The sequence below is a fragment of the Desmodus rotundus genome, chromosome 4 (assembly GCF_022682495.2).
Source record: "Desmodus rotundus isolate HL8 chromosome 4, HLdesRot8A.1, whole genome shotgun sequence".
NCBI lineage: Eukaryota > Metazoa > Chordata > Mammalia > Chiroptera > Phyllostomidae > Desmodus > Desmodus rotundus.
Window position 1 is genome coordinate 144,257,330 of NC_071390.1, and position 15,955 is coordinate 144,273,284.

General features: G+C 42.2%; 1 protein-coding gene across 20 annotated transcripts in view; it reads left to right on the top strand.

The window, feature by feature from the left end:
* The window catches only part of KIAA1217 (KIAA1217 ortholog), a 300,119-nt gene that overhangs the window by 228,302 nt on the left and 55,862 nt on the right, over window positions 1-15,955 (top strand). For 19 of the 20 annotated variants that reach the window (XR_008426659.1, XM_053922560.2, XM_024576431.4 and 16 more), the window contains one exon: window positions 4,801-5,627. Coding sequence is in view for 19 of the 20 variants with exons in the window: in XM_053922560.2 (XP_053778535.1) it covers window positions 4,801-5,627 (827 nt within the window). In the remaining variant the exon portion in view is untranslated. Of the gene's footprint in view, window positions 1-321; window positions 402-4,800; window positions 5,628-15,955 lie in introns of those variants that run through there. The other variant, XM_053922561.2, reaches the window with a different exon arrangement.

Genomic DNA, 15,955 nt, shown 5'->3' on the forward strand with positions numbered 1-15,955 from the left:
TTGAAAGAACGCTGCCATAAAAGGCTGGGATTTTTCTTAAACTATGAATTGTAGCAGGGTCCCCAACCTCTGGCTGAGGACTGATCCTGTCCCTGGCCTGTTAGGAACCCACCCTGGAGGGAAGCTGTTTGAGCTCTGCCTCCTGACATTCTCACTTCCACCCGGCCCCACCTGAGCTCTGCCTTCTGTCCTCCCCCACTTCCTCCCCCATGGAAAGACTGGTCCCTGGTGCCAAAAAGGTTGGGGGCTGCTGAATTATAGAATCAGACAATGACATTTCCTGGAGTATATGAAGTCCACTTTTTATTAGAACAACAGTCTTCATGGTAGATCACACTGAAGACTTGAAAAGGATTCTCTCTTCTCATCTCCCCATCCATACCTTCCGCCTCATCATGAGGGTGAGTTACCTTTGGTGGATCTGTACCCTTTAGTTGTCCAATCTTAAGGGTTCATTCTAGTTGTAAGTTTAAAACATTTCCCACTACATAATGGGAACATCATGTCATTCTCTCCTTGGGCTCTCTGTAGAGCCAAGGATGAAATTATCAGGGTTCTTTTTAGAATTCAGTCTTGGAAAGTCAGTCATAACTTGGCAAACCAATGTAAGAATTCTGCCAAAGGCTTCAAACTTCTAAGTCACTTGTGCTGATGGAGACAGTCAAGTCTCCATCAGATTCCCTACCTGTTCTGTTGTAGCTGAATACTTGTATTCACCTGTGCTGTGGTTAGTTCAGGTGGATAGTGATTCTTCCAGTGGCCCTGTTGGATGATGGCAAGATTATTCTGCAGTAGACAAGGCAGGGGTGATACTCAGCATTACCATCAGGTAGATGATACTGGTTGTTTGTGACTAGGATCCATCCTCATCGGCTGAGTTCCCATTCTGGTTGGTTGGTACCCATGTGATTCTGACTACTGAATGTTAACTAATTGGACTAATCACCCACATTCCCAATACAAATACACTGCATATTGGAATTATTGTTAATTGTTACATCTCTTTCTGAATTCATCTGCACATGACATCAAGAAAGTCTAATGATTTTTTGTATGTTTTATTTTAAAAGTTAGTTATATAATATACCTCCTAACCATATTTTTCACTTCACCAAACATGTTTTTAAAATACCTGTGCAGAAAAAAGAAAATAAAACACCTATGCAAGCATCCTTTTGTTTTAAAAGAAATTTACTCAACTTTTCATGAAATAAGTTAAGTTTACATTTTTCTTTTATTAATATTCTCTATCCTTCTAGATAATTCTATACTCCTCAGAATCTTGATGTCTCTTTTTACTTTCTTACCAGAAAACAGGGGTGGGTATATTTGATGTGTATTAATTGGGGCCAGGGTCTCCCAAGTCAAGATAAAATCTGAAGCCAGATCAGGAGGGAAAGGAACAGAGAGTAGTGACTAACCCAGTTCAGATTATTACTCATTTTAAATTGGTTCTGGACATTTGAAATCCCCTTTAATTTTTGGAATTAAGAATAATGATAATAGTACCTACCATGCACTGCACCTGATGCACCCTGAGCACCGTGTCACACTTTATACACAGTGTCATGCTCGAATTGATGTGCTAGACTTATCCTTACATTTGTTTGGGTTCATTATTGTGTTGTGTGGTCTGATTGCATGGGGAATTTGGCCCACAACACCCTGCTGGCTGAGCCAGTCCCTCTTGTATTTGATGATCTGTGAAGGCCTGCTTTGCTCACCATTGAGCCAGACCTTAGTCTTTTTCCAATTTGTTTAAAGACTTTATATCAACAGCTGTTATAGCTTATTAGTCATCAAAATCACCAGTAGATGTGTTATTGTTTCTAGGATGTAAAGCAGCTCCAGTGTCTGAGTTACTGTCATCAGACTCAGTACAGAAGTCTTCAGACTTTAAGTTGGTAGTTATTTCTTTTTATTGCCTGCCTTGTTGCAGATAGAATAGGAAAGGTATTCACAGATGATCCATGTTGCTCTGCTGCAAAATTTCTGTCACATGGCTGCTCCAACCATTCTGGAACAGGAGTTGGGAGCATTATCACACAGTGATAACATTACACTCTGGGAGTGCCCTTGAGCAACTGAGTCATGATGAGTCAAGTAAGTGAGCAGAGAGAGGACCAGCTTGGCCTTTGGAGCAGACGCACGTGGAGCCCAGCCTTGACTCTCAGCTTCTGTTAGGATCCACGAGGGCTGGAAAATGGGGAGAGAGTCCTCAGGATGAGGACAGCTTGAGGATATCCCACATTCAGTTTCCAGGGGCAACCGACTAGCCTATGGTGGTAGGACTGTGTGTGTGTGTGTGTGTGTGTGTTGGGGGCTGGAGGGAGTTGAAATAAAGTTGTAATCACTATCTCAAGTGAGGAGCCTGTGTACTTTGGGGTTTCCAGAAACAGTAGCTCCCCCCAACTCCAATAGGGCTAAGGAGCCAATCCAATAGTACTCAGATAAGTTAGCCTGAAAGGGCTCCTTGTAGTTGTTACATACATATTTGCATCTTGCTTGCGTTTTTTATTGGTCATTCCTATTATGAAATCCTCCATTATGTGTAAAACTTCTGGGTCAGGGGTTCTGTACTGCTGATCTTTTCCGAGACAAAACAAGGAAGCGTGGGAGTCCTACCATTCTTCCCAGCATTCTCGTGTAAGAGATGTACGCAAGAGCGCCCTCTTAAGGGTGGGAACTGGGGGCTCATTAGAGCTGTATGCTAGAATAATGGCTGGTTCTCAGCAAGTGATTGGTAAATACTGTTTACTAACTGAATGAATTTATAAGATAAGAAATTGGTATATATTCAGGGCATTCAGCTCTGCTTTATTTTCAACCTTCTTCGGTTGCCTCTGCATTTTCTTCTCTTTCCATATCACCCACAATATGGGTCTCTTAGTTACTCATCTTAGTTTTCATCCATTTGAACCCACTTCCCCCCTTGTCATCCCCCTACCTCACCCACCCCAACCATGTATGTTCTCCTTGTCTGTCACATCTCCCAGGAGTCTGGATGGGAATGTGGGCTCCTGTGACAGCACAGATGAACTTAATGGGTGGTCTTGGGAAGAGCCAAGGCTGTTAGTCCCTTCCCTTATATCCATTTGGAAAATCTCAGTGAGCATCACCTTCCTGGGCTTTGACCAAAACAAAAAGTATCAAACATTCATAGCCTGAATTAATTTGTGTTTTTTTTTTTATTCTGCCCCTTCTAAACAGAGCAGTATAATTGCAAATCAGTTTTTCCTTTCCCCATTAACTTGATTCCTTTTTTACTGAAATATAATTGACATATAACATTGTACTAGTTTCAGATGCACATAGTGATTCTACCTATGTGAATATTGAGAAAGGGTTACCACGATAAGTCTAGCTGACACTCCTTACCTCATATAGTTACAATCTTTCTTTCTTGTACTGAGAACCTTTAAAATCACTCTCTTAGCCACTTGCAAATATACAATACAGTATTATTAACTACAGTCACCAGGCTGTACATTATACCACCATGACTTAATTATTTTATTTGTTATTATAACTGCAAGTTTATATCTTTCAACCACTTGTTTATATCTTTTGACCACCTTCATCCATCCCTCACCTCCTGCCTGTGGCAACCACCAATCTGATCTCTGTAATTATGATTCCTGAGTCATTGATTTTAGTCATTGTTTCTTCTAAAGGAGAACTTGTAGGAGTCCCCACTCTCCTAAACTGGTGGTAATAACACAGCCCAGAAGTCACTGCTGCCTGAGCAAGAAGTACTGGGCTTACGATGGCCAACCCAAGCAGGCTTCTTGTCATCACATGGCAACCCCACAGAAAGTACTGTTGGAATTCTTTCTCCCCTCCATTCCTGAGATCCCCTTCCCTCTTCATTCCCTTGCCTCCTGTTGCACCCTTACCTCCTTGTATTTCCTCCCAACCCCTCAGAGCCTGGTTTTTCATAGGCTCAATTCAAGTAAGGAGATGGGGAATCAGTGAGACTTCCCTTCAGGTCTTCCCCATGCGTACCCTTTTCCTCTCTGGTCACATCCCTACATTGTACCAGCTTGGAAAGATGGGGAAGATGCTTACTATCTATTTCCCAGGGCCAATACTAGAAAATACGCCCAGAACAAGTTTTAGAAAACAGTTTTAGCACTTTTGATACACATTTATTAAGTGTCTCTAAGAAGCTATGACTTCAAAATTTAAAGCACTGCACTATATTTTTCCATAACGTTTGAGTTCTACATCAGGTGCATTTGGCTCCTGTGGCTGCGGTAACAAATCACCACCAACATAGTGGCTTAAAACACCACAAATGCATTGTCTTACAGTTGTGGAGATCAGAAGTGCAGAATGGGTTTCACAGGCCAATATCAACGTGTTGGCAGTGCCACACTTCTTCTGGAGGCTCCTGAGGAGAATCCATTTCCTTGCCCTTTCCAGCTTCTAGGCGCTGCCTGCATTCTTTGGCACACAGCCCCTCCTCCATCTTCAAAGTCAGTGGTGTGGCATCTTCTAGTTTCTCTGACCCCGCATCTGTCATCACGTCTCCTTCTGCTTCCCTGTCAGATATAAGGACGCTTATAATTGCAATAAGCCCATCAGGATAATCTCCCCACCTCAACATTTTTAAAGGGGGCCATCTGCAAAGTCCCTATGATGTGTAAGGGAACATAGTTACAAGATCCAGGGATTAGGGTGTGGACATCTTACAAGGGCCATTATTCGTCCTACCACATCAGGGAAGCCACACTGTCACATGGAGTCTTCTCTAAAAATGTGAATATCAAAGGAGATTTTCTAATTTCTTATTTTCAGATGCAGAGAGAAATTATTTATGCAAGAGGAGATGGTCCCGGTGCCTCTCGACCTGGATCCACAGCTCATCTACCCCATGCCATTCCAAATTCTCCACCCTCCACTCCTGTCCCCCATTCCATGCCACCCTCCCCATCCAGAATTCCTTATGGGGGCAACCGCCCCATGCTTGTTCCTGGCAATGCCACCATCCCCAGGGACAGACTGTCCAGCCTGCCAGTCTCCAGATCCATCTCACCCAGCCCAAGCGCCATTTTGGAAAGAAGAGATGTAAAGCCAGATGAAGACATGAGTGGCAAGAACATTGCGATGTACCGAAATGAGGGTTTCTATGCTGATCCTTACTTGTATCACGAGGGACGGATGAGCATAGCCTCTTCCCATGGCGGGCACCCACTGGATGTCCCTGATCACATCATTGCATATCACCGCACAGCAATCCGGTCAGCGAGTGCTTACTGCAACCCTTCTTTGCAAGCGGAAATGCATATGGAGCAGTCATTGTACAGACAGAAATCAAGGAAGTATCCAGATAGCCACTTGCCTACGCTGGGCTCCAAAACGCCCCCTGCCTCTCCTCACCGGGTCAGTGACATGAGAATGGACATGCACACTCATCATAATGCCCACGGGCCCCCTCACACCATGCAGCCGGACCGGGTCTCACCCAGCCGCCAGGCCTACAAAAAGGAGGCAGGCACCTTGGTGTATATTGAAAAGCCACGGACTCCAGGACTATCTGCCATTGTGGACCTTGGCCCTCCTTTAGTGGAGAAGCAAATGTTTGCTTACAGCACCGCCACGATACCCAAAGACAGAGAGACCAGGTAAGGTGGTGAGGGTGGCCGAGGGTGGTGTGTGCCTGGGTGTTGATGAGCACTGCTCTTCAGAGGTCAAACCAAGAGAATAGATATCAGCTGAGCCCCAGCCTTGTGCAGTGTGCCTTGTGGATGCTGCCGAGGGCACAGGGAGGATCAAAGCCACCCTTGTCTGCAATTTTGGACTTGGTGGGGGGCCACGTGAGGCAGCCCCTGGCCCTGCTAAAGGAGGGAAGATGCAGCAAGAGTGGTCAGTGCGAGCTTCCTGAGCATGGGTCAAACAGCGTCACCATTACCTACATCTGAATAATTCGGAAGAAAATTGTGATTAGCAGAAACCATTCAGAAAAATAAATCAAGAGCTTATAATAATTGATCTGCCACAGAAAACAAGGAGTGGTTCAAGGTATAACTGTTTGAAAGGCCGATTTGTGTTTTTGCTTGTGTGGTGAAATTTTGTTTTCTCATCCAGTTTTGGAAAATGGAAAGAATGTGTTACTGACTGTCATCTAGAGTGATAAACATATGAATTTACATAAAAATAGGACAGTTTAGATTTAATACTCATTCCAGAGTAAATACTGAGATCAGCAAAATTATGTAGTAAATGACACACTCTGGGCGTTTTAATTTCTTTTTTTTTAAAGATTTTCTTTATTTATTTTTAGAGAGGAGGGGAAGGGGGAAGAAAGGGAGAGAAATATCAGTGTGTGGTTGCCTCTCACACACCCTCTACTGGGGACCTGGCCCACAACCCAGGCATGTGCCCTGACTGGGAACCAAACCAGTGACCATTTGGTTTACAGGTCGGCACTCAGTCCTCTAAGCCACACCAACCAGGACTTAGTTTCTTTTTAAATATATATAAAGTTATAATTTGCCAATCTAGAACCTTTCTACTACATCTTAAAAACTCTCCAAAGTTCATATAGTAATAGAAAAGCTAATTTTGATAGAGGAAATTTGACTTGCCTGAATTGGTTAAAGAAAGTCAATATAATAATTATAATCACAAAAAAATCTAGTCAAAGAAATTGATTCCAAAAAGTGTTAAGCCTTTTACCAGTGGTCATATATAAATTCAGAAATATGAAAAATAAGATCTAGATATTTAATTATTCAGTACCTTATGAGAACCGGTCTTACTTGCTCTTCACTAAAAATGGCAATATCACTTACTGCAATTACATAACCTTACAAAAAGAAAGCCAAAATTGTGAATGAAATACAAATTATCTATCTTACTTTTTCACATACCAATCAGAAAGCCCTGTCCTAATTAGCAGAATTTTACCATGCAAAGGCTGCCTCTCCTTATCTGTTCAGTCACAGCAGACAGATTCCTGGAGGATGGAAAGAGAATGAACGTGCAAGTTAGGGCATCATTAACGCACTAACAATTTTAATCCTCTTGCACAACTGGAAAAAGAAAAGCGGTTGGGACTGGCTTGATTATGCAGAACTAGGAAAAATTAAGGATTGGAAAACTATTTATTCCCTCCTTTCCAAAGGCTTTAGGAAGTCTTTATTTAAGTCTTAATATTTATTAAGCATCCAAGAAAGGGATCCTTCTTGTGACCATGGACAACCAAGGCCATGGGATGAATACGGAGGCTTATGGGAACAGACCAGTGTCACAACTGGGGGGAATCTACCACGACGTGCCTGAGTCTCAGGAGCTTATGCCCTGTGCTTCAAAGAAAGAGCTACTGTGCATCCTCTGCAGTGGGCTGTAAGGGGCTGGTTGTGGAAAACGGGCCACTTAGAGGATGGGTCTCAAGAGTCCTAAGAATTTAGCACAGGAAATAATCCAAACTATTTATTTCCAGGATACAATGTGAAGGCCAGAATCCATCCTCCCCACCATCACCACACACCTGCACGTTGGCTCACCTTGTAGGTTGAAGAGCACTGAGAGCTTGAGTCCACTGTGGATCATATTAAGCTATTTCCACGCTGCTGGGCTGTAGGCATGTTTTGGTCAGTGATGGTGTCTGACTTCTTCCCCAGTTTCTAGCTCAGTGTCATACATGCAGTTACCACATGTATATAACTTAATGAATATCACTGAACCCAGTTTTTTATAGGATTTGGTTATGGGAGGCAACAAAATAAGGAGCCCTCTGCTGATATGTGGAGTCTCCTCTGTGTTGGATCGAAGTCTTGCCGAATTTTAGCCTTAAGTAGCATCAGTATTCTTTCAAGGCCTCTGCTTCCTCTTTAGGTTTCTGTTTCACCAAAGCTCAGAAAAGTTCTGTGAATTTCTGTTAGAAACCCTTTTTAGAAACTCTAAATTATCTTATTTCTAGAATAACAAGTATTAGAAAAATTGACTGAAAAGATTAATGTTCACCTAAAATATGCTGTCATTATCACTACCATATTCTGACATATGATTGTAATTATGAATATAATTTTACATCTTTGCAATTTTTTTCATTCCCTGAAATGTGAAATAGCAGAGGAAGAATTTTATCTCACACATCTCACCTAGGTGATTCCTCACCTGTTAATCAGTTCATCGCTAGAGGACCAGATCTGAGAGCTTGTATGTACATGAGCGGGCTAGATTCCTTTCTCCTTAGGCCTACACACGCACACATACACCCCCCTCAGCACTGAGAGTTCCCATTACTGAAACGCCTCAACGACCTCACTGACTCAACCCAGGCACACGGATAAAGTGCATATAGAATGATTCTCTGGTAAAAAAGAACTTGAGTCTGGAAATCTTGCTGCCAGCACTGCCACCTATCACCCCATAGTTACCTAGCTAGTCATGCTTCCTCTTCCACTATGGTTCTGAACTCTTTTAGAGGCTGAATGACTGGACTGAAGTGTAGTACTGCTCGGCACTACGTTTGTAAGTGCTACTGTTTTAAGAAGAAGAATTATTATGGAGACCTTTTTATGGGCCAAACACTGTATTAGATTATTTCTATACATCATGGGATATAATCATCACGACCCAGTGAGGTATGTATTATCATCAGCCCAATGTCACAAATGCCAACACTGAACTCAGAGAGGTTAAGTGACTTGCCCAAGATCCCTGAGGCACTAAGTGACATAGAATGTCCAGGTGCATTAAAGAAGCACACCTTTTGCCAGTGTGCAGTATTCTGCCTGGTGCGTAAGGATTATGAGCCCCACCTTGAGAAGAGAAGTGAATTCAGGAGTAAATCTGAACATTTCAACAAGAATTTTCCAAAAATCATGTCGGTAGATGCTAAGTGACTGCTCCTAAAGTATATTTACATATTTACAATCATAAACATGGTAGAATTTGCATAATTATGTTGCTAAATATATACATGCCATTTAAAATATAACTGTCCTAGCTAATAAATTAGCACAATTATGCAGAAATAAGGAAAAAATATAGAGAACACTCTTGGTAGATTTTATTTTCAAAAAATGAACGTGAGTATTATATCAATGAAAACTTTAAAAAACAAGCACATAAAAAATTAATGAAGCACAAAATTATAGTTCATTGTTTCACCTATATCATGTTATTTTAGATATATTTAATCTGTGTAAGTATTTTTAAAGAGTCTTCAACCCCTAAATGTCAAACTTCATGAGTATAGGGTCCTATGAAGTGCCAAACCATTTTCTGTTGTAGCTTCATGATGTTAGAAAGAAAATAAATCTGCGAGTACTTTTCATACAGAACTCTGAAGTGAAATTTTACATCTAAGAAATGAAGCTACAAAACCACAGGAGGGAGACTGAGAGATCAGTCTCGATGCTTGCTTTGGGGCGTGGCGGGTTTCAGCGGCTGTCGGAAGAGTGCTTCTGTGAAATAGCCCAAATAACTGAAGGATGTTTGAAATCACAGAGAAAAGTCCTTTCTTTTCCATCTGTACTCGGGAAACTTCCAAAGGTAGCTGGGTTTGGGGGGGCATTTGTTTTGTTTTGTTTTGTTTTGTTTTTGAGGGCATATGATTTCATAAGAGCTCTATAAACTTGAAAATGAGTTCAAAGCAATTTCATCTTGATTCTTATATTTAGTCATGTGCCTTGATTTAATGAGTTTGGCATTTCTTTTCTTATAAAGGTGCTGCCACAAAGTATTGAGTAATGAAAAATTATACATGGAAGATCTTCAAAAAAGGGTGTATCTAGGAGAACAGCTATGTTGGCAGGGCTCTCCTCCCAGGACGGCCCTGGACTCGGGGGGAGGGGAGTAGAGTACAACTGCTTTGATTCCCGGATAGCAATTCTCGTGTCTGAGCATCTAGAAAGAAAAAATGACCTTGAGGGATGAAGCGGCTTTACTCAGGTGACTTCCCTTCAGCTGGGACTCCGAGAAGAGTGTGGGTGCCTGTGACTCTTGGGGAGTAACAACAGAGGTGTGTGACAGGTGACTTAGTGTGTGATGCCCTGTCTTTCCTTGGTTATAAAATTAGGTCATTAAATAGCATCATTATTTCTATTCTTGGCACATAAAACAGCCCTCAGGAATTGTAAAATTCCAAGATAATCTTTGTTTTGTTATTTTCTAGTTATAGCTTGGATCATATAATGTGCAATATCTTTATTGAAATAACACTCAAAATTCAAGGGTGCTCATTTCAAAGTGATTAATAACTCTCCTTCCAAATGTATAACGGACTTCTCCTAGTGTAACATTTTTCAAAACATGGTACACCTGAACTACGGTCATTTTTTTTTTTACTATTCTTCACCTTCAGTAGCTAAATTCAACAAACTAGTCAAGAGTCCACACAGGAGCAAGTTCTTGCCCTGTCTGGGCATGCTTAGCTGGGAAAGAGAAGCCACGTGAGATCCCGCTGTGATTTCTAGGATATCACAGATTTAGATAACCAGAATCTCTTGTCTTGGGCCAATTAGAAAGAAGGGAAAATAAAAATTCTGTGTACAAGAGGAAGCCTGCATGCTAACTGGTAGCTTGTGTCTGTTCTTAATCATTTTCTCATTTTATGAGGATTACAGTTGCTGTGTTGGTAGCTTTGAGGGATGGGATGCATCCTTCGTTTAGCAGTTGGTTGAGTGAGAGTCTGAATCAGATTTATGTCATTTAAACATGTTCACAGTGACTGACAGACCTTCCAAGATTTTCTAAACAGTGCTTTTTCCTGCTAGAGGGATGAGTCTGAATGATTCAAGTAGAATGGTTGATTTTTTTTTCCCCCTTTTCTTGGCGTGTATTGTCAGAAGTGAATCACATCAGAGATTCCTGAGTAGTGAGACTTGATATCTTTCTAAAGCAAGATTTTCTTAAGTTTGTTCACTATTGATATTTTGGGCCTGATAATTTGGGAGTGGGGGTTTTCCTGTGCATTATGGGATGTTTAGCAGCATCTTCAGTCTCTGCTCTACTAGATGCCAGTAGCAAACTAATCAATCCCCCAAGCAACCTTGCCCCAGTCATGACTATCAAAAATGTCTCCAGACATTGTCAAATGTCCCCTGGGGCTTCAAAGGGCCCTGGTTGAGAAGCACTGCTCTAAAGGAAATTTGGGCTTTTTCTACTTGATGCAGTGGGAAAATGAAAGAAGGCCCAACCTTAAGAAATGTAAATGGGGACATTCATAAAGCACAGATTGTGACATTTTTACAGTTCTGTTCTTACCTCTGGGTAAAGCAACTACATTATTGCCCTAACATGCTATTATTACTTTCATTTCACTCAATCTGCTGGCAACCATTTATTGAGAGGTAGTAACAAGCTGTATTTGTGAACATGTTCCAAAGCCAGATTGCTTGGGTTCAAATCCCAGTCTAATACTTGCTAGCAGTTGGAACCTAAAGCAGGGGAGCAGGTTATAGGAAACAATAAAACTAAGTGTAAACAGACAATGGAATCAGCTAGGCTTCAGGGTCCAAATTAGAATGTTTAATATCAAAGCCATGGTTAAATCCACTTCAGGAGAGTAGTCAAGGTTGTATATGTTGGATCCAGGAGCAAAGAGACAAGCCAGGATTAGGGCATCTTCAAAGGGGCACCTGAGCCATGTGACTGAGGATAAAGGTGCCTAACCAGGTGCAGCTGAGATTATGAGGTTATCTGTCTTGATGCTGAATAGTGCCTGGCTGATTCAGCTCCTATCTCCATTGCTTTCCATGTAGCTCTAGTTATGGATCAATAATGTTTTTTGAGCTTCTCTTATATGCTTAGCTATGGGCTGGATGCTTTGCAGGGCACAAAGAAACATCTTATGTGGTCCCTACACACAAGGAAGACAAACTGTGAAGACTGTTATAGGATATTAAAATTGTAATATAAATGTAAGCAATGCCACAATTAAGAAGGGGCGTTTCTGAACTCTGTGAATGCCCATTAAATAACTGTTTTGCAGGAACAACCACAGGAATAGGATTTCATTCATGGGTGATGCTCAGGGATTCTCTTCTTGTGACTTTGACAGTGACAATGTTTCCTAGTGACACATGGAGAAGGGAGGAGGCCATGCCAAGTCACTGAGGGGAAAGAATGGCTCTCCCAGAGTCTGGAGACTCATTCTGGAGGAGTTCTGTTCCCAACATCTTTAAGTCAGGCCACATTTTCCTTGAAAACAGTGATAACTCTAATAATACATTGTAGAATATAGAGGCTTCCATGGACCAGCTGGAAATTCAATCACCATTTATTCTAAGTTCTAAACAATGAAAGTACAAGTAAACTTTTAATTATAAGCCTAATTTTGGGACTGCTTGTACATAATTAATTCCAAACAAGTGACACAGACAATAATTGCTATGAATTCAGACAAGGGAGCGCTTTCCTGAACCTATATTGGTCTGGGAGCCTTCATGAGAATGTCGAGATGAACTAGAATATAATGGGTTCTTATAATGGAATGAAAAAGTACCATTTGGGAAGTCAGACTGATCTTTATCCAAAATTTGCTATATTTCTACCATTATGGTGCCTAAAATATGACATCTAAATATGATGTTTTGCCAGTATCAGAAGTCAAGTAAGGATGCTGAATTGAATTAGTACTTCAGTCACAGGAATATAAACTTCATAGTTAAATAATATTTGCTAGTCATTTCTTAACTGCTGAGTTGAGGCAACAGTTATTTGATAAACATGATACTTAACTACCTGACAAATTTTAAAGATAGCCCTCCTCTTATACAAGGAATATCCTATCAAAAATACCAGTGGAATGACTGTCATGAAGTCTGTTACTTCAAACCAATTTCTCAAAGGAAAAGCCATCATCTGTCACTAATTAGATGAAATTTAAATATGCCCTTGTATCTCCTTTGAATAGTCATGAGCTGCTGTCAATCAGTTGCCTTACGTCTGAAACCAGAAGCTAAGCTTGAGGAACCTAAATACTGTGAGATTCAGATAAGCCCCTTTCCTTGCTGACTGGAACTTCTTTCTTCAGAGAGAAGGTGAATAAATGTTTAGGTTCAGCTTCCGCCTCCTTGAGAGAGACTCAGGACAGACTCACTGTGGGTTCGACCCAGCCTGAAGATGGGCTCCTCTAAGTGGTCCAACAACCCGGTGGCTGGATAATCCTGGGCTGTCAAGACGTCCAGGCCGCATTTTAGTCTCTTCGATGACTAGTTGTCCTTCTGTCTCATGAAGACCATGGAGGTTGCACTTGTTTTGACTTGTGGACTTTACTTTTCATGAATGAAGTGATTTAAAAACACACGACAGGAGCCAAGTATAGGAAATGCTTTCCTTCTTTTTCCTTAAGAGTCATTATCTTACTTCTTTTGATTCCATGCTGAGGCTTTGCAGATCCAAAGCGGGAGGAGTGGGAGCTTAGTTACAAGGCTCCCTTTGGACCCCTCAGGAGACTGTCTCTCCACAGATTTTGACACCATCTCTTGTTGGAAGGTAAATTACAGGACCGTCTGTGTTCAGGTTGCCAGAACCTGAACAAACAGCTATTCATACTGGTTTGTACCTGTACAAAAAAAATGAGCTGTCACTTCCAGAGCATAAATATTAAAAGTTACCCTTAGGGGAGAGAAAGAAAATGCAAAGTAAGTAATTTCAGCAAGCAGGATGTAGGCTTGCCCTGGGGAATGAAGGTTCTCATCACCCAGGAAGTGTAGGGCCTCACCCCAGCTGGTGAGTCACTAGGCAGGCAGCTCAGAGCCCTGCACGGAGCACTGGGCGTGCGTGTGTCTCTGCAGGTAAACTAGCTGAGTTTCCTTAGGGGAACCCTTCCTCCCTAAGCCTCGGGGCCCTTTGCTGGAATGGGACAGTAGCCATGACCTCTTAAGGGCTCCGTGCAGTTTAAACGAAAATGGGTATACAATCCTTTTATGAACTGAAAAGTTATCTATAAATAAGAGTTTTAATTGACATAAAATTGTGATGCTGTAGTCCCTTGCCCAAAGGATCAGTAATGTGTAGTCCATTGGATTTGAGAGACTGCGTGTCCTCACGCCTGACTTGGGACTGCATCTTGTCCCAGCCAGAACACAGCTGGCCAAGAAAGTGAGTTGCGAAGTAGAGTAAAGGCTACCTGGAGCGTTCCGGGGAGGGAGCACTCACTGTGCTGGGCAGGATACTGTCAGAATGCCGGAAATCAATGATTGCGCATGTTGGGAGCACAGGCCTGGGCATGGCTCAGCTGACACCTTTTTTCTTTTTTTCTGCTTCAGTCAAGATCATGGAATTAGAATGGAAAGAAAGCTATGGGGCCTAAATAAGTTCCCTCCAACTAGAAAATTGTGTGATTCTGGAAGTCTAAGTCTGGCAGGATTTCAGACTTAGATTTCAGACTTATTCTTTGGGTGTTGGACATTAGAGAATGGGTGCCTCTATTTAACAAGGGGTGGGGACCTTGAAGGCCCTGTTTCTTGCTTGTTTGTTTTGTTCATTAGGTTCCACTTACAGGTGAGATCATATGGTATTTGTCTTCTGGTTACCTGGCTGGCTTCTTGCCAAAGTCAGGGCTTCACGTAAACGCCATCTGCTCAGGGAGGCCTTTCCCAACAAACCATCACACACACACATGCACACAGACACAAAATGGTATGATTAAATAAATAATATGTGTATATTTATATGTAAGTTATATTTACATATATATTTCTCTACTTAATTAGCTTGTTGTACCATTACCCTCACCCCTAAAATGTAAGTTCTATGAGGGTAAGAAGCCCTTTGTTTGATTCACAGCCATAGCCCCAGCATTTGCCCCTGTGTCTGGCACACAGCCCACTCCAGAAAAATATTTGCTGAATGAATGAAGTTGAAGGGATGAAAGGAAGCCTTCCACATCCATGACATATTGCTGGTTATGAAGTGCTTGCACGTACATTTTCTGGCTCGTGCTCATTTTCCACGTCTCTGTAGGATGACAGCCCTGTGGGGCAGGGAAGGCAGTTCTTTCCCTAGTTTGACAGTTGAGGAAACTGAGACTCAGAGATATTGTGATTTATGAGTAGAGATTTGTATCTCCCCTGGATGTCTGTTGGTCAAGTCAAAATCAGCATATCCAAAAATGAACGCCTGTCTTCCCATCTCGTGTATGACAATTTCATCCATTGCTTAGGCCAAAAACCTTGCTGTCGTGTTGATTACTGTCTCTCACACTCCACATTTGGGCACCCAGACATAGCTCTATATCCAAAGATTCCCTGGTCCAGCCCTTGCCCCATGCCTCACTCCACTGCTCTGGTCCGAGCCACTACCACTCTCACCTGACCTGCATCGGTGGTCTCCTACCTGGTCCCCCCACCCTGACCCTGTCCACCTCCGGAGTCGGAGCACAGATCTCAGTAAATTCCTAGTCCACTCTTTTTGCTTCCATTAAATTGTATTAGTCTGATGTTTCTGCTTTGCCTAGAACTCTCCTTACTTAGAACACTCTGCTCTACTCTCTTCATCTTCCTCTTCTCTCTCTGGCTAAATATTACTATTCTGTGTGGCTTCCTTCACATGTTTCCTCTCAGACAGAGTAGCTATTCCCCAACTGACCCCTCAGAGTCTACCGTCCAGGACCACTTGACCACTGAGAATATATGCACCCTGCAGAGTCCAGCCACCTGTGCCACTGCGCTGGGTCATGCGAAGCCTCCTGGGTCAAGGAGAAAGACTGGCAGCACTTGCCCCCAGAGCTGTCACACTGTCCAGCACTGGTTTAGTTGAGGCAGTTGGTTGTCAGAGGTCACCTGGCACTGGGGCAAATAGCCGCAGTTACAGTATGTGAAGGACTATTTCTTGCAGGGTTTACCATCGTCCCACAACTTTCCTCCTCGCCTCTCATTATTAACTCTCATTCTCTCCATGCCTTGGTAAATTTATGAAGATTAGAAATAGCTTCTCCCCAGATCCTCATCAACGGGGCTCCATTTTTGGCCTATTTTTAAAAAGATTTTATTTA